At 42.8% G+C, this 14621-nt stretch overlaps 1 protein-coding gene across 1 annotated transcript; it reads left to right on the plus strand.

The window, feature by feature from the left end:
* The first annotated feature begins 11620 nt into the window (after positions 1 to 11620).
* On the plus strand, positions 11621 to 12568 carry LOC146341525 (olfactory receptor 6M1-like). Its single transcript, XM_084807514.1, has one exon. It carries the CDS (start codon positions 11621 to 11623, stop codon positions 12566 to 12568), a length of 948 nt encoding a protein of 315 aa, XP_084663640.1.
* Positions 12569 to 14621: the final 2053 nt, after the last annotated feature.

Genomic DNA, 14621 nt, shown 5'->3' on the forward strand with positions numbered 1-14621 from the left:
TCACCGGGATAACAGGCAAGCATGGCCTTGGGGTACAAAATGAAGCAGGACAAAGGCCAATAGAGTTTTGCCAAGAGAACACGCTGATCATAGCAAACACTCTTTTCCAACAGCACAAGAGGTGACTCTACACATGGACATCACCAGATGGTCAATATCGAAAGAAGATTGATTATGTATTTTGCAGCCAAAGATGGAAAAGCTCCATACAGTCAGTAAAAACAAGAGCTGACTGTGGCTCAGGTCATAAGCTTTTTGTTGCAAAATTTCAGCTTAAATTGAAGAATGTAGGGAAAACCACTAAACCATTCAGGTATGACCTAAATCATATCCCTTATGAATATACAGTGGAGGTGACGAATAGATTGAAGGGATTTGACCTGATTGACAGAGTGCCTGAGGAACAATGGACGGAGGTCTGTAACATTGTTCAGGAGGCAGCAACTACATCCATCCCAAAGAAAAAGAAATGCAAGAAAGCCAAGTGGCTGTCTGATGAGGCTTTACAAGTAGCTGAGGAAAGAAGGGAAGCAAAAAGCAAGGGAGAAAGGGGAAGATATATCCAAATGAATGCAGAGTTCCAGAGAATAGCAAGGAGAGACAAAAGACCTTCTTAAATGAACAATGCAAAGAAATTGAGGAAAACAACAGAATGGGAAAGGCTAGAGATCTTTTCAAGAAAATCGGAGATCTCAAGGGAACGTTTTGTGCAAAGACGGGCATGATAAAGGACAAAGAAGGCAGGGACCTAACAGAAGCAGATGAGATTAAGAAGAGGTGGAAAGAATACACAGAAGAACTATACAGGAAAGATCTGAATGTCCCGGATAGCCATGATAGTGCGGTCACTGAACTTGAGCCAGAAATCCTAGAGAATGAAATCAAGTGGACTTTAGGAAGCATTACTAACAGCTAGTGGAGATGACAGTATTCCAGCTGAGCTATTTAAAATCCTAAAAGATGATGCTGTTAAAGTGCTGCACTCAATATGCCAACAAATTTGGAACACTCAACAGTGGCCACAAGACTGGAAAAGGTCAGTTTACATTCCAATTCCAAAGAAGGGCAACGCTAAAGAGTGTTCAAACTACCTCACAATTGTGCTCATTTCACATGCCAGCAAGGTGATGCTCAAAATCCTACAAGCTAGGCTTCAGCAGCATGTGAACTGAGAACTACCAGAAGTACAACCTGGGTTTCGAAGAGGCAGAGGAACCAGAGATCGAATCGCCAACATTCTCTGGATCATGGAGAAAGCAAGAGAATTCCAGAAAAATGTCTATTTCTGCTTCATTGACTACACTTAAGCCTTTGATTGTGTGGATCACAACAAACTGTGGAAAATGCTGAAAGAGATGGGAGTACCAGACCAGCTTACCTGTCTCCTGAGAAACCTGTACGAGGGTCAAGAAGCAACAGTAAGAACCAGACATGGAACAACCGATTGGTTCAAAATTGGGAAAGAAGTACAGCAAAGCTGTATATTGTCACCCTGCTGATTTAATTTATATGCAGAGTACATCATGAGAAACACCGGGTTGGATGAATCAGAGGTTGGAATTAAGATTGCCAGGAGAATTATCAACAACCTCAGATACGCAGATGATACCGCCCTAATGGCAGAAAGCGAAGAGGATCTAAAGAGCTTCTTGTTGAGAGTGAAAGTGGAGAGTGCAAAAGCTGGTTTGAAATTCAACATTACAAAAACTAAGATCATGGCATCTGGCCCCATCACTTCCTGGCATATGGAAGGGGAAGAAATGGAAGCAGTGACAGATTTTATTTTCTTGGGCTCCAATATCACCACCAACGGTGACTGTAGCCATGAAATTAAAAGATGCTTGCTCCTTGGGAGGAAAGCTATGGAAAACCTAGACAGCATAGTAAGAAGCAGAGACATCACCTTGCTGACAAAGATTCGTACAATCAAAGCTATGGTTTTCCCAGTAGCAACATATGGCTGTGAGAGCTGGACTATAAGGAAGGCTGAGCGCCGAAGAATTGATGCCTTCGAACTATGGTGCTGGATAAGACTCATACGAGTTCCCTGGACTGCAAGGAGGTCAAATCAGTCAATCTGAAAGGAAATCAACCCTGAGTGCTCATTGGAAGGACAGATACTGAAGCTGAAGCTTAAATATTTTGGCCACCTAATGCAAAGAGAAAACTCCCTGGAAAAGACCCTAGTGCTGGGATAGATTGAAGGCAAAAGGAGAAGGGGATGGCAGAGGATGAGGTGGCTAGATAGCATCACTGATGCAATGAAGATGAACTTGAGCACACTCCAGGAGAGAGAGGAGGACAGAAAGGCCTGGCATGCTATGGTCCATGGGGTCACGAAGAGTCAGACAAGACTTAACGACTGAGCAACAACAACAAACCTTACTCAGAAGGAAAATCTATAACTGGACAAAAAGATAGGAAGTTGGAATTGAAACTACTATAAAGTGTAGCCGCAGGTTACTCAGAAGGAAACTATAGGGCTGGAGAGGTCTCTGGAGCCACCTCCCACCCCATATTTCTTACTCAAATGGAATCGCACCTCCATTTGCAATCCATACCCTTTATCAATTTATTAACTGGATGAAGGGTGTTCCGAGAATCAGCTCTAGACCCTCCCTTCTTTATTGTAATACAGGACAAACAAATTCAAAAGCTGGCTCTCTTAATTCGTGTACTTGGGTTATTCCTAATAAAAGGATTGCCTTACAATTATGCTTTTGAATAGCTCTAATCATCAAACACAGTGATCTGCATTTATTAATTGATTTAGGTGTCTGTAATTATACTTCTTGTGTTCACTGCTCTGGAATTTGTTTGGATTGGGAGTGGCATACAAATGTTGTAAATCAAGAAAATAAATGAATGAATTGGGCTTGGGAATGCATTGACAGCCAGTGCAGCTGTTCCAGTATAGGCATCACATGAGGTGATGCCTATATGCACCAAATGAGATTTCTAAACTGTCCTCTAAGGCAGTGGTCCCCAACCTTTTTGGGACCAGGTACCAGTCCGTGAAAGACAATTTTTCCACAGACCAGGGGGTGGGGTTGGGACCGGGCCGTAGTAGGGGTGTGGGTAGGGATGGTGGAAAATTCCACCACGGATTTCAGTGAGGCTGAATGCACTGGCATTTGGCTCCCCTAAACCCGTAGCGGAATGGCCTACCACCCCCTGCCACCCCACGGAATCCCCCCAGATCAAAACTTACCTGGGGCGGCGGCTCCGCCAGCAGAGGCGGCTCCAGTGGCAGTGGCAGCAGCTGGTCTTTCAGCCGGCTGCTGTGGCTGCAAATGGCGGCCGCCATAGCGGCCACCATTTGCGTCCTGCCAGGCTGCTGTGATAGGCTATGTAAGTATTTACATAGCCTATCACAGCAAAGAGCAGGGATGCAAATGGCGGCCTCTACGCCATTTGTGCCCCTGCTCTTTCTTTGATAGGCTACATAAGTATTTTCATAGCCTATCACGGTAAAGGCAGCCATGCAAATGGGCGGCCACCATTCGCAAGGCAGCACGAACGGCAGCAGGTAGGTGTCCTGTTTCGCGCACCTTTCGCGGGGTGGGGGGCGGGGGTCTTCATTCCGCCATGGATTTGGGGGGGGGGCTGAATGCACTGGCATTCGGCCTCACCAAGATCCATGGTGGAATTCTCTGACATCCCTACCTAGGTGACACTTTTGTACCTTGAGTATGCAAAGGATGGTTACCTGCTGATCTGTGATCATTAAATACCCCGATCCTATAGCATGATATCTCAAGACAAGGACAAATCTGTTACAATGGATCACTTTTAGGCATGATGAACCTGACCAATGTACATTTAGAAATGTACTTGTCCTGATGTGGAAACTCTTTAAGAATGATTCCTCTGGACTGGAGATCCATACAGAAAAATGCATCAAAGCTGATCTTCCGAGTGGACTGCTTTTCGATGGATGCGTGCATTGCAAGATATTGGAATTTTGCCTTTGTCTGATCAAAAATGTGGTACAAAATAATTGTCAGAGGTGCTCCTTCTAATTTTACATGTTTATCTCTTTTAGGACAAAATGCTTCTGGAAAGGCCCTCAATTGTAGAACCATCCCCAAAATTGGTTACATTGCATTTGATTGATCTCATAAACAACAAATCTTTCCAACAGCTTCTGTGAACTAATTAGCTGCAAAACAATTAGATTTATTTGTCATCTCACTTGTTCCTAAACACACAAAGGTGAGTTGGGTCTTAATTTTAGCTGGCAAATAATGACCAGTATATTAGGCAGTATAGAAATGTAATAAATATATACAAATAAATAAACAAACAAAATAAATAAATAAGCCCAACACTTGACTTGAGATCATTCAGGCTCTTTCATGTAGTGCTAAACTATAGTATAGCATTATGAGCAAACTGGCCCATTATCTCATGATCTCCATCACCCACTACATTTTGAGTCTGAGCCTCTATTCAGCATTAGGGGGTGTGGCTGCTCATTCCTCACAAGCACTGATAATCCCCGTGTACTTGTTGACAGTGGGACATTAAAAGAAACAAGCTATTCCCTCTTTTCTTTTTACCAGCTATTCCTCTTTTATTTTTCTTAAGCTAAGCTCTTGGGAGTAATACTGTGACCCTGTGTCTCTGACACTAGGTAGGACTAATCTGGTGGGCATGGAGGTTCCTCTCATCACTGAGCAAGTAAAACTGGTAGACCTTGCCTCCAGATCAAGGGGAAGAGCTTATTCTTGAAAGCTTTGAACGCCCACTGGAGTCAGGTAAAGCATGTGTGCCTGGTAAGGAGAGGCAGGCAAGACTAGGGGTGAGATTTAGTCTACGGTCATTTATTACCCAAATGAATTTCTACTCAATTTCAGATAATGCAAGACAAAGAAATATATTTTTGTAATGGATTCCATTGTTGAAAACAAACTTTTTCTTTAGAAATCCAAAAGGTTGGAGCATGCAGAGGAAAAGAGATATACAACACATTCCCTGACTCACTAGGTCCCAAAAGGAAACACAGTTCTCATTAACAACATGAATCATGTTAATTACTCTCTTGATCATTACATTCAGCTAAAATACCTACAGTATGTTCACTCCTAGTTTGATACTCACTATTAAGAAAAGAGGTGACTCTCTTGGGGAAAGTAACATCCTCATTCAGAAGCAATGGAATGCTGATAACCCAAACCTGGGCAGGAGTATGTCCCCTCATTTCCATTGTCCTATCGAGCTCCTAATTCTTTTATGGAACGCATCTCCTGTGGAATTCTGTAATATCCGATTCATGCATATTAAAGGGTACATGCTTAGTGGCTAGAATTCAAAGGGTAGCAGGAGGGTTCCTTTAGTTAAGGAGAGCAACAAAAGGAGATTCTGCCATCAGAAACCTCATAGAATCATAGAATCATAGAATAGTAGGGTTGGAAGGGGCCTACAAGGCCATCGAGTCCAACCCCCTGCTCAGTGCAGGAATCCAAGTCAGAGCATCCCTGACAGATGGCTGTCCAGCCTCATCTTGAATGCCTCCAGTGTGGGAGAGCCCACTACCTCCCTAAGTAATTGGTTCCATTGTCATATTGCTCTAACAGTCAGGAAGTTTCTCCTGATGTTCAGCTGGAATCTGGCTTCCTGTAACTTGAGCCCATTATTCCGTGTCCTGCACTCTGGGATGATCAAGAAGAGATCCTGGCCTTCCTCTCTATGACAACCTTTCAAGTACGTGAAGAGCGCTATCATATCTCCCCCCAGTCTTCTCTTCTCAGGGCTAAACATGCCCAGTTCTTTCAGTCTCTCTTCATAGGGCTTTGTTTCCAGTCCCCTGATCATCTGTGTTGCCCTCCTCTAAACCCTCTCCAGTTTGTCTGCATCCTTCCTAAAGTGTGGTGCCCAGAACTGGACACAGTACTCCAGATGAGGCCTAACCAGTGCTGAGTAGAGGGGAACTAAGACTTCCCGGGATTTGGAAGCTATGCTTCTATTAATGCAGCCCAAAAGAGCATTTGCCTTTTTTGCAGCCACATCTCATTGTTGGCTCATATTCAGCTTGTGATCTACAACAATTCCAAGATCCTTCTTGCCTGTGTTGCTGAGCCACGTATCCCCCATCTTGTAACTGTGCATTTGGTTTCTTTTTCTGAGGTGCAGAACTTGGCATTTATCCCTGTTAAATGTCATTCTGTCGTTTTCTGCCCAGCGCTCCAGTCTATCAAGATCACTTTGAATTTTGTTTCTGTCTTCCAAAGTATTAGGTATCCCACCCAATTTTGTGTCATCTGCACATTTGATCAGCATTCCCTGTACCTCCTCCTCCAAGTCATTAATAAAAACATTGAACAGCACTGGGCCCAGGACTGAGCTTGTTAGCTCTCCCCATTTTGAGAAGGTCCCATTGATAAGCACTCTTTGAGTCCGATTCTGTAGCCAACTGTGGATCCACCAGATTGTTGTTTCATCTAGCCCACTTTGAGCTAGTTTGCTCAACAGGATATCATGGGGCACTTTGCCAAAAGCTTTGCTGAAGTCAAGGTATATTATGTCTACAGCATTCCCACGGTCCACAAGGGAGGTTACTTGATCAAAAAATGAGATCAGATTCATCTGGCAGGACTTGTTCTTGACAAATCCATGTTTGTCTGGCAGGACTTGTTCTTGACAAATCCTCAAAAGTATATTGCTTACAAAAATGTGACCTCTTAACCTAATAACATGAATCTTTGCATTCCTGATCTACTTGATGGGGGTGTACAGTTGTAAAAAAAGAAGTTCAAACTGATACAATAGAAATTGCCACAGGTACAGTAAGTTAACCAGGGCTGAAAATGGACACATTAACCATTTTTACTCCAATCCCTGACACATCATTTGTTGTTTATTCATTCAGTCATTTCTGACTCTTCGTGACTTCATGGACCAGCCCACGTCAGAGCTTCCTGTCAGCTGTCGCCGCCCCCAGCTCCCCCAAGGTCAAGTCCGTCACCTGCAGAATATCATCCATCCATCTTGCCCTTGGTCGGCCCCTCTTCCTTTTGCCTTCCACTTTCCCTAGCATCAGCATCTTCTCCAGGGTATCCTGTCTTCTCATTATGTGGCCAAAGTACTTCAGTTTAGCCTTTAATATCATTCCCTCAAGTGAGCCGTCTGGCTTTATTTCCTGGAGTATGGACTAGTTTGATCTTTTTGCAGTCCAAGGCACTCTCATATCATATATTTTTTTCACATTTTCCTGATAACTACTGATGCACTTTCTTCAGGCCTGTTGAGCAGGAGTGCCTGTCATTGATTTGGTGATGTTCTGACATAAAAAGGTAAAAAAGGTAAAGGTGTCCCCAACCAGTCGTGTCTGACTCTAGGGTGCGGTGCTCATCCCCGTTTCTAAACCGAAGAGCCAGCACTGTCCGAAGATGCTTCCGTGGTCATGTGGCCAGCATGACTGAACACCAAGGTGCACGGAACGCTGTTACCTTTCCCACCTAGGCGGTACCTATTTATCTACCTGCAATTTCTTGCTTTCGAACTGCTAGGTTGGCAGAAGCTGGGACTGAAGATGGGAGCTCACTCCGTCATGCAGCACTCGGGTCTCGAACTGCTGACATACTAACCCTTTTTTTCCTCCAATCTTCAGGAAAACTTATCATTTATTTCTTTCAAATTTAGGCGAAAACTACTGATGTTCTGTGTTCAGTCTTGTAAAGTACATATAATTCAATACAATGTGCTACATGTTGAATGCTTTTATGAAGTTAACAATTTAGCTCAAGCTGGCATATGGATTTATTTATTTACTTACTTACTTGCTTACTTCTATATTGCCCAGTAGCCAAAGCTCTCTGTATTAGGGATGTCAGAGAATTCCGCCACAGATCTCGGTGAGGACGAATGCCAGTGCATTCAGCCCCCCGAACTCCATTGCAGAACGGCCTGCCACCCCCTCCCCCCCGCGGATCCCCCCCGGGATGAGACTTACCTGGGGTGGATGTTCCGGGCGGCGGCAGCGGTGGCTGCGGTGGCTGGTCTTCTGACCGGCTGCCGCTGCCGCCATTTGCAGTCTCGTTTTTTTGTTTTTTTTACAAGACGTGATAGGCTACGTAAAGATTTACGTAGCCTATCATGGCTGCTGGGTAAAAACAACAACAACAACAACAACAACAACAACTGTGTACGCAAATGGCGGCAGCTACGGCCGCCGCCATTTGCGTTCCTTATTTTTGGCCATCTTAGTCTACGTAAATATTTACGTAGACTATGACAGCGAAAATAAAGAGGAACACAAATAGTGTAGCGGGCGCTATTTGCATCCCTTTGTGATTTGTTGTTTTAGCCTACATAAATATTTACGTAGGCTAAAATGGTGAATCAAAAAGGGATGCAAATTGCGCCTGCTACGCTATTTGCGTTCCCCTTTATTTTTGCTGTCATAGTCTACGTAAATATTTATGTAGACTAAGACAGGCAAAAATAAGGAATGCAAATGGCAGTGGCTGCAGCCGCTGCCATTTGCGTGTGCGGTGTTTTTTGGGGGGGGGTTACCCAGAGCCCTTCATGGCTGGAAATCCGGCTGTGGACGGCTCTGGCCTGGGTCTGGCCGGCTGCTCCGCAGAGCTGCCGCGGAGCACAGCCGGCCATGGAGGATTCCAGGGGGGAGGAATGGATCGCCTGCCCCTCCATCGAGGATCCCTGGGGGAGGGACGGAACGCCTCCCCCCCATCAACATAATCCATGGAAAGGTAAGTGACTTTCGTACATCCCTACTGATTCACAACAATTCAAACCATGAAATACAACACAATGAAATCCAATGAAGGCATGTTCTTCAAAACTCCCCTTATCCTCCCCCACCCCCAGGAGTGTAGTGTTTTTTTTTCCTTCGGGGGGGGGGGAACCAAGGTTCCCTAGAGAAAAGGTGAAAATTTTCTAATGTATGAAACAACAGAATTCACCAGTACATATGCTAGATTGCAACAGAGAAATTGTTCCAACTGCAGAGGAGGATTTATTCTCTCTACTCTGGGTAAGAACAAATCTGAGTTTTTATTCAGTCTATATTTGCTATCATTCATGAAAAAGCTGGAAAACTTTTTGTGTTACTAAGTAGATAGTTGATAGATATGGAAGTGGAGGTAAATTTGGGGAGCACATCTGGTGTAGATTGGATGCATCTACACAATGCAGAACCCATTGATTTGAAGAAGAGGTGCTATTGCGCAAAGAACAGAACTGCATCAATCACGTAAAATGATAATGATTCAGCCCTTAACATTGGTAACAGTCACAATATGTGCATGGATCATCAGCTTATCAAATGTTGTGGACTATGATATTCTAGAACTTTTATATGGCAGTAGTGACATACATGATTAAGGGTCTACTTGTATTTCATTCTATGTTCTTTCTAGTGATAGCTTTTGAGTTACACTTTATGGAAGATGATTGAAACTCCTGCAATGATTACTTCTTTTTAAAGGTCCAGTGTGCTTTCATGTCTTATGTTGTCATATCCTCAGTTACAATTATCATTTTACAGGCAGACAACAGGCACAGTGGCTTACTCAAATCTAGATATCATATCCAAAGATAAGAATGTCACCCAAGTCCTTACTTCACAGCCTTTCCATGGTGTGATGTCACATTTCCTTCAGTGAGACCCCATAAAAGAGAACAAACTCAGGTGCTAAATTGTGCAATTAGTTTAATAAAGCTCAATACATCTCAGAGTCCAGAACTCTTTCTTCAGGAGCTTGAAAGATGTAGAAATTCCTGCACCTTCTTAGATATAGCAGGCTGCAAAAGATAATTATTTTCTTTCTCTTCTTGGTTAAAACAACCTTTGTGAATATCTGAAAGACTTTCACTCCTGATAGGATTGCACTGTGTATTCCAGATAAAGTAATGCAATGGAATGTGTGGAATACAATGGGATATGTGGACTAAGGATGGGTGCAGGATTTGTGTGTATTTTAATGAAAACTTTAATATTTTTGCACTTTCAAACCGATATCCAATACAAAACCCAACCTTGAAAATTCATAGTTCTCTAGATTTTGCAATAGAGTTCTCCAGTCAAACAATGCACACAAACATCCACATATATGAGAAAGGAGCAAACAAATATTAGTGAAAATCACATTCAAAGATGTATTTTATTAGGAAATTTGCTTGTTAAAATGTGTATATAAGGCACAATTGTGTACAAAAATGCATACAAACTTTCATGGAAACATCTTGAAAAAGTTCTTGAAGTTCAGGTTGAACAAAATATAAGGTTGGAAAACTTCTCTAAGTTCAGGATGAACCAGGTTTTAGATTAAATGCGACTTAAAAATTAGAAACTGGGAGCCACCCGAAATTGACAGATACATCCATACATCTTACTACAGACCAAGGAGGCTCACCTGATGCTTACCCTGTTATATTTAGATGCCAGCCAAATACTTTTCTCCCAGGCATTTTAGACTTTAGAGTTTATGGCTGTTTTTATATATTTTTACATTGTTTTCCTCATACTATTTGTGGTTTTGTATTGTTTATTTTTTGTACTGCATTTTATGCTTTTAACTTTATATAATCCACCCAGAGAACTTTTGTTATTGGGTGGATTAATAAAAAAGCAAGCAAGCAAGCAAGATGTTTACTCAAAAGAAAGTATCATTGAGTGCAGTGGGAAAGCTTGAAATCCCATGTGCACTTTCTTGTGAGTAAGCCACCTTACATCTGAGTGAACAGGGATAGCATCAAGCTTCATAGTTCTAGTAAATGTGTTTAGGATTACACTCTTAGTAACAACTAGTTTATTCCTTCATATGCCACCTTGAGAAAATATTGCATTTTGGAAGTTGCTTATAAAACTCATTAATAAATAAATAAATAACTCATAAAACTCAATTTCTGAAGACAGGAAATGAATAGATTGGGCATAATCTAGCAAATGTTGCCCAAGACTAAAATATACTGCACTTTTTTTTTCTTTTTTCATAAGCAGCCCAATCCTATGCATTTTTACCTGGAGGTAAATCCCACTGTGTTCAGTGGAGCTTCTCTGCAGGAAAATGTGCATAGAAATGCAGTCTGAGACCTGGATTTCAGTCTTATTCACTTTCCAGTCCACTTCTGTTGAGTGTATTTTAATTCCGTTGAGTGTATTTTAGCCTGTTAAAATCATTGACATATATGAAATACAAAATTAGGTGATGGCCACAGTGCTATATCGACAGTTTCTCTCTGGTTCTCAGGTAACAAAAAAGAGCAAAATTATGTTCTTCATCCATTTCCTCTTGTCTCCACTCTCTTAGTCTTAAACATGTATTAACAGAAACAGGAAAATTATCATTTCCTTTTAAAGCAGCATAAATTAAAGTGGAAAACACATCTACTAGTTGCTCACCATCTATGAGCTTGTTTAGATAATCTGCATGTCACATAATTGTCTGGCTAGGTGAAGAAGCCCTTCATCTCAGTCCTAAAGCCATATCATGGAAGAAGTTCCCCCTGCTTTTTTAGTTCAACTGAATTTAGCATACAGTTTCAACTACTTTCTTTCTTCTTCTTCTTCTTCTTCTTCTTCTTCTTCTTCTTCTTCTTCTTCTTCTTCTTCTTCTTCTTCTTCTTCTTCTTCCTTCATTCCAGATGCTACAACATGGGAACAGAAAATGTGACAACCGTCACTGAATTCCTTTTGCTCGGGTTTGTGTATGAACAAGACCTGGAGATCATCCTCTTTATAGTTTTCTTCCTTGTCTACTTAGTGACAGTGCTGGGGAACGTACTCATCATTGTACTCATCGGCATTGATCAGCGCCTCCACTCACCTATGTATTTCTTCCTCAGCAACTTGTCCTTCATTGAGATATTCATGACGACCTGTGTAGTGCCAAAAATGTTGGCCAATCTCCTGGCTGAAAGGAAAACCATTTCATTTGCTGGCTGCTTTGCTCAGTCATATTTCTATTTCTTCATGGGTTCCACAGAGTTCATCCTTTTTGCTGCTATGTCCTTTGACCGCTACATGGCCATCTGCTACCCACTTAGGTACCCTACCCTCATGACTGGGACAGTGTGTGTCAAGATGGTGATTGGATCTTGGATTGGTGGGTTCCTGTCTGTGTTCTTGTCAACACTGCTGAAAGTGAGGTTGCCTTATTGTGGACCCAATATCATTGATCACTTCTTCTGTGACAGTGCACCTTTGCTGCATCTTGCCTGCAAGGACATCCGTCTGATTGAGTTGGTCGACTTCATTGGTTCTTTAATTCTACTGCTTGGCTCCCTCTCATTTACAGCTGCCTCTTATATCTACATAATTAGTACTATTCTCAAGATCCCTTCTGCAGAGGGTAGAAAAAAGGCTTTCGCTACCTGTACCTCTCACTTCACCGTTGTCTCCATGGGCTATGGAATCTCCATTTTTGTTTATGTCAGGCCATCTCAGAGTGACATCATGAGCATGAACAAAGCATTAGCCATTTTCTCTGGCATCTTGACACCCTTATTGAACCCTTTCATCTTCAGTCTAAGAAATGAACAAATGAAAGAGGTGTTCAGAGATGTCCTAAAGAGCATAGCCGCCATGATAAAGGATCACTGATGTGCTATGTAAACTTTCAGAATGCCGTGCAACCCTGAAATTCAGATAATAGCTTCAAGGACAGAGATTGTATAACACGCATTGATATGGTGAAAATTGGAAATGTGAGGAACTACTTTCTCCCACACAAACTTGTCTATGAACTGAGACCATCTCAATGAGGTCCTTCTTCTGGTTCCCCACTTTGTGAGATGGCTTTGATGGTGACCAGCTTGAGGGCATTTTTGGTCGTAGCATCCAGCTTTTGGAATGTGCTCCCTGTGGAAGCTTTCCAACCACCCACTTACATATTTCAATGCCTTCTATTTTTCTCATGCTTTTAAAATATCATTTGAATTGGTTTATATCTGCTGCTGCTATGCTTATATCAGTTCTGCTGTTTTAAGATGTTTTACATATTTGTCTTTTAAAATTTTCATATGCTTGGTTACATTTAGGGGTGTTGTGGGCATCCGATTCCATATAGGAATCTGGCAGAACCCCCACCCCACCCCGCTTGCACACCCCACCCTGCTCACCAAGCCCATTCCCCTGCTTTCCTCTGCCCACACTGAGTGAGTGGTATGCACTCACCCTGGCGGCCTCATCAAGCTCCGAGGTTGCCGCTTTTTGAAAAATATAATGGCAGTCACAAAAATGTACATATCTGCATATGTGTGAAAATGCACATTTCTGTAAATGCACATATCCGTGTATGCGTGAAATGCACATTTTGAAAAAGTGTGCCTTTTCATGCATAGACAAACATGTGCATTCACATAAATGCACATTTTCATGCACATACAAATATGCACATTTTCACACATACGTAAATATGCACATTTTGCAACAACCATTTTATTTTTCAAAAATGGTGACCACAGAGCTTGATGAGGCCTCTGGGGTGAGTGCAGGCTTCTCACCGAGCATGGGAGGGGCTCAAGTGTGGTCAAGGGATCAGCGAGTGTGGGCAGGGGCTGGGCAGGCACCCGGAGAACTCGGACGGGGTGGGTTCGGACATCACTAGTTACATTACTGGTTATATTGTTTTTAGTTGTTCAATATTATTTTTAGTAGCTGACCAGGGCTGAGAACTATTGAAGGGCAGTGTGTGTGTATGTGCATGTGTGTGTGTGTATGATATGTGTGTATATACACACCCACGTGCACACATACACATTTCATAGCTGAAAGCTTGGGAACTAGATAATTGAGTTATCTGGGACTGTGCTGAGATCAGAGATTTCTTCAGGCACAGAAGAGATATACACCATTGGCCCTTGTCATCTCCCTCATGATACCTTAACCTCGCTCCTGCTTAATATGTTTGGATTTGTTAATATCAAAGGTGCTCCTAAACCAGCCAGGGAGATATGGCAAACAGGGAGTGTTGGCAGTGATGTTAAGGGACTTGGGGTATAATTTGTTGTTCAGTAGTTAAGTCGTGTCCGACACTTTGTGACCCCAAGGACAATAGCATGCCAGGCCTTCCTGTACTCCACTCTCTCCCAGAGTATGCTCAAGTGCATATTCATTGCATCAGTGATGCTATCTAGCCATCTCATCCTCTGCCGTCCCCTGCTCCTTTTGCCTTCAATCTTTCCCAGCATCAGTGACTTTTCCAGTGAGTTTTCTCTTCACATTTGGTGGCCAAAATATTTGAGCTTCAGCTTCAGTATCTGTCCTTACAATGAGCAGTCAGGGTTGATTTCCTTTAGGATCGACTGATTTGACCTCCTTGCAGTCCAGGGGACTCGTAAGAGTCTTCTCCAGCACCACAGTTCGAAAGCATCAATTCTTCGGCACTCAGTAGGGATGGATGAAAGGGACTTACCTTGTCCCGCAGCTTGCTTCGCGGTGGGGGGGAGGTGCTTCGGTTCTCCCCCCGAAGTTCAGGTGAGGGGGGGAGGCGCCCCATCCCTTGCCAACGAAATTCAGGCTGGGGAGGAGCGCCCCGTCTCCCCGGATGTGAAAAAAAAGTAAACAAAAAACAAAAAACACACACCCGTGATAGGCTACGTAACGATTTGCGTAGCCTATCACGGCTAGATTTCGAAAGTCAGCCATGATAGGC

This window comes from Heloderma suspectum, chromosome 6 (genome assembly GCF_057233095.1).
Source record: "Heloderma suspectum isolate Gila_16-S chromosome 6, 16-S_ref, whole genome shotgun sequence".
Lineage (NCBI taxonomy): Eukaryota > Metazoa > Chordata > Lepidosauria > Squamata > Helodermatidae > Heloderma > Heloderma suspectum.

Excerpts from the sequence above, each read along its gene's own strand:
- LOC146341525 (XM_084807514.1), top strand. The coding sequence starts at position 11,621 with ATGGGAACAGAAAATGTGACAACCGTCACTGAATTCCTTTTGCTCGGG.